Source organism: Galeopterus variegatus, unplaced genomic scaffold (genome assembly GCF_000696425.1).
Source record: "Galeopterus variegatus unplaced genomic scaffold, G_variegatus-3.0.2 Scaffold106, whole genome shotgun sequence".
NCBI lineage: Eukaryota > Metazoa > Chordata > Mammalia > Dermoptera > Cynocephalidae > Galeopterus > Galeopterus variegatus.
The window spans coordinates 128983-130867 of NW_007726217.1; the positions used below are offsets into that span (position 1 = coordinate 128983).

General features: G+C 55.4%; 1 protein-coding gene across 1 annotated transcript in view; it reads right to left on the minus strand.

Moving 5' to 3' along the window:
* The window catches only part of DLGAP3 (discs, large (Drosophila) homolog-associated protein 3), a 45756-nt gene that overhangs the window by 23083 nt on the left and 20788 nt on the right, over positions 1–1885 (minus strand). Inside the window, exons 6-7 of the mRNA XM_008585242.1 lie at positions 1790–1851; positions 1310–1395 (exon numbers count right to left, since the gene is read on the minus strand). Coding sequence (XP_008583464.1) covers positions 1310–1395; positions 1790–1851 — 148 coding nt within the window. The remainder of the gene's footprint in view (positions 1–1309; positions 1396–1789; positions 1852–1885) is intronic.

Here is a 1885-nt window from a genome sequence, read left to right on the forward strand (position 1 = left end):
CTTGATCAGGCACACACACAAGACATCACCAGGGGCTCCCCAAAATAGTTGGGGTAACTTTTGATCTGAATGCCCGACAATGGCATCTGGGAACAGAGCTGCAAGGGACTGCTACTGGGACGCTAGATTTATTCCTCCAGTGAGGATGGCCTGAGCAACTCAGATTACCATGAAACCCTTATAGCCAGCCCCAGAAGGTTCCCAGACATCACACCTAGGGCCACTGGCCTGGTAGCACTGCAGACCAGAGGGCAGATGGGCCACTGTGGCACTGCCACATGTGGGGAGAAAGTGTCTCCCCACAGGCACCCAACAACAGAGAGGACTCTTTCCAGTATTCCCTCAGAGCTCGCTACACTTAATTCTTCAGTTGGAAATAAAGGAAACAATGTGTCTAAGGCTACCTAATGCCAGAATAGTGGCTGCTGGTAATTCTGCTATCTCAGGTACACCAGAGACAAGCACATACTAGGTACCCCCAGCTGGTTAAATGCTTGTGTGAGCCAAGTGAGGAGGAGTGTTCTATCTGCCAGGGGCCCCTGGGAGGCAATCTTCCTGTTTGTTTCTTTTAGAGCTCACATGCTTGTACACCACAGGATATAATGAGGGATTGGCAGAATCCCGTTAACCCCTGTAAAGGACAATTGCTGGAGGTCTGCTTCGCACCACCTGTTACCCATCCCTACCTCTCCTTCTCCCCAACCACTGTCTATCTCCTGTCTGCCTCTGAGCACTTGGGATAGGCATGGACACAAGGAGAACTCGCTTTAGATTTGATGGCTTCCCTGCCGACATCTCTGTGGACAAACCTCTGTGGCTGCTCTGACTCCTTTCCAATAAAGAGGCTTGGTCTCGCCTCCAGGAAGAGGGTGCACGGGGAGACTGGGTCAGTGAGGACATTATGCAGCCCTCTCTCCTCTTCTCCCCCAGCAAATCCTGGGATGCCCCCACTGTCACCTACCTCTTGTCCTCTTCCACCTGTACGCCAATGGAGTGGAACTCTCTTCGGTTCCTGTTCTCGGTGTCTGAGTCTGAGATAGTCTCCACCTGATAGCGGGGTGGAGGAGTCAGTGGCTGGGCTAGCCCAGAGACACAAGCCCTTCCCAGGGAGAATGGCCAGCAATGGCCAAGCCCCAAACCAGCTGGNGTGGACAAACCTCTGTGGCTGCTCTGACTCCTTTCCAATAAAGAGGCTTGGTCTCGCCTCCAGGAAGAGGGTGCACGGGGAGACTGGGTCAGTGAGGACATTATGCAGCCCTCTCTCCTCTTCTCCCCCAGCAAATCCTGGGATGCCCCCACTGTCACCTACCTCTTGTCCTCTTCCACCTGTACGCCAATGGAGTGGAACTCTCTTCGGTTCCTGTTCTCGGTGTCTGAGTCTGAGATAGTCTCCACCTGATAGCGGGGTGGAGGAGTCAGTGGCTGGGCTAGCCCAGAGACACAAGCCCTTCCCAGGGAGAATGGCCAGCAATGGCCAAGCCCCAAACCAGCTGGCAGATCTTGCAAAGGCAATCTGCCTGAACGAGATGACAGACCCAGAAGGTCTGAGGCCTCAAGGTGGCAATCACTGGGCACCACGTTCCACTCGCCAGTAGGGGCAATGGTACCAGGACAAGGGACAAGGGAATGGGCTGGTTGGAGCAGCCCTGTCGATGACCAGGCACGGGGTCTACTTACAGCTCAGAGCAAGCCAAGAAAAGGGTCTGTATATCCAGAAGAACACTTCGAACCCCTCAGCCATCCCCACTGGGCCAGACCGAGCCCTCGTCGGCGCCTCCTCTTCCCATACCTGCACCCCAATGGACGGCCGCCACTTCCGCTGCCGCGCCAGGCTCCGCAGCTCCTCCCTGCCTGGGATGGTCTTGATGATGAGTGTGGGGGGCTT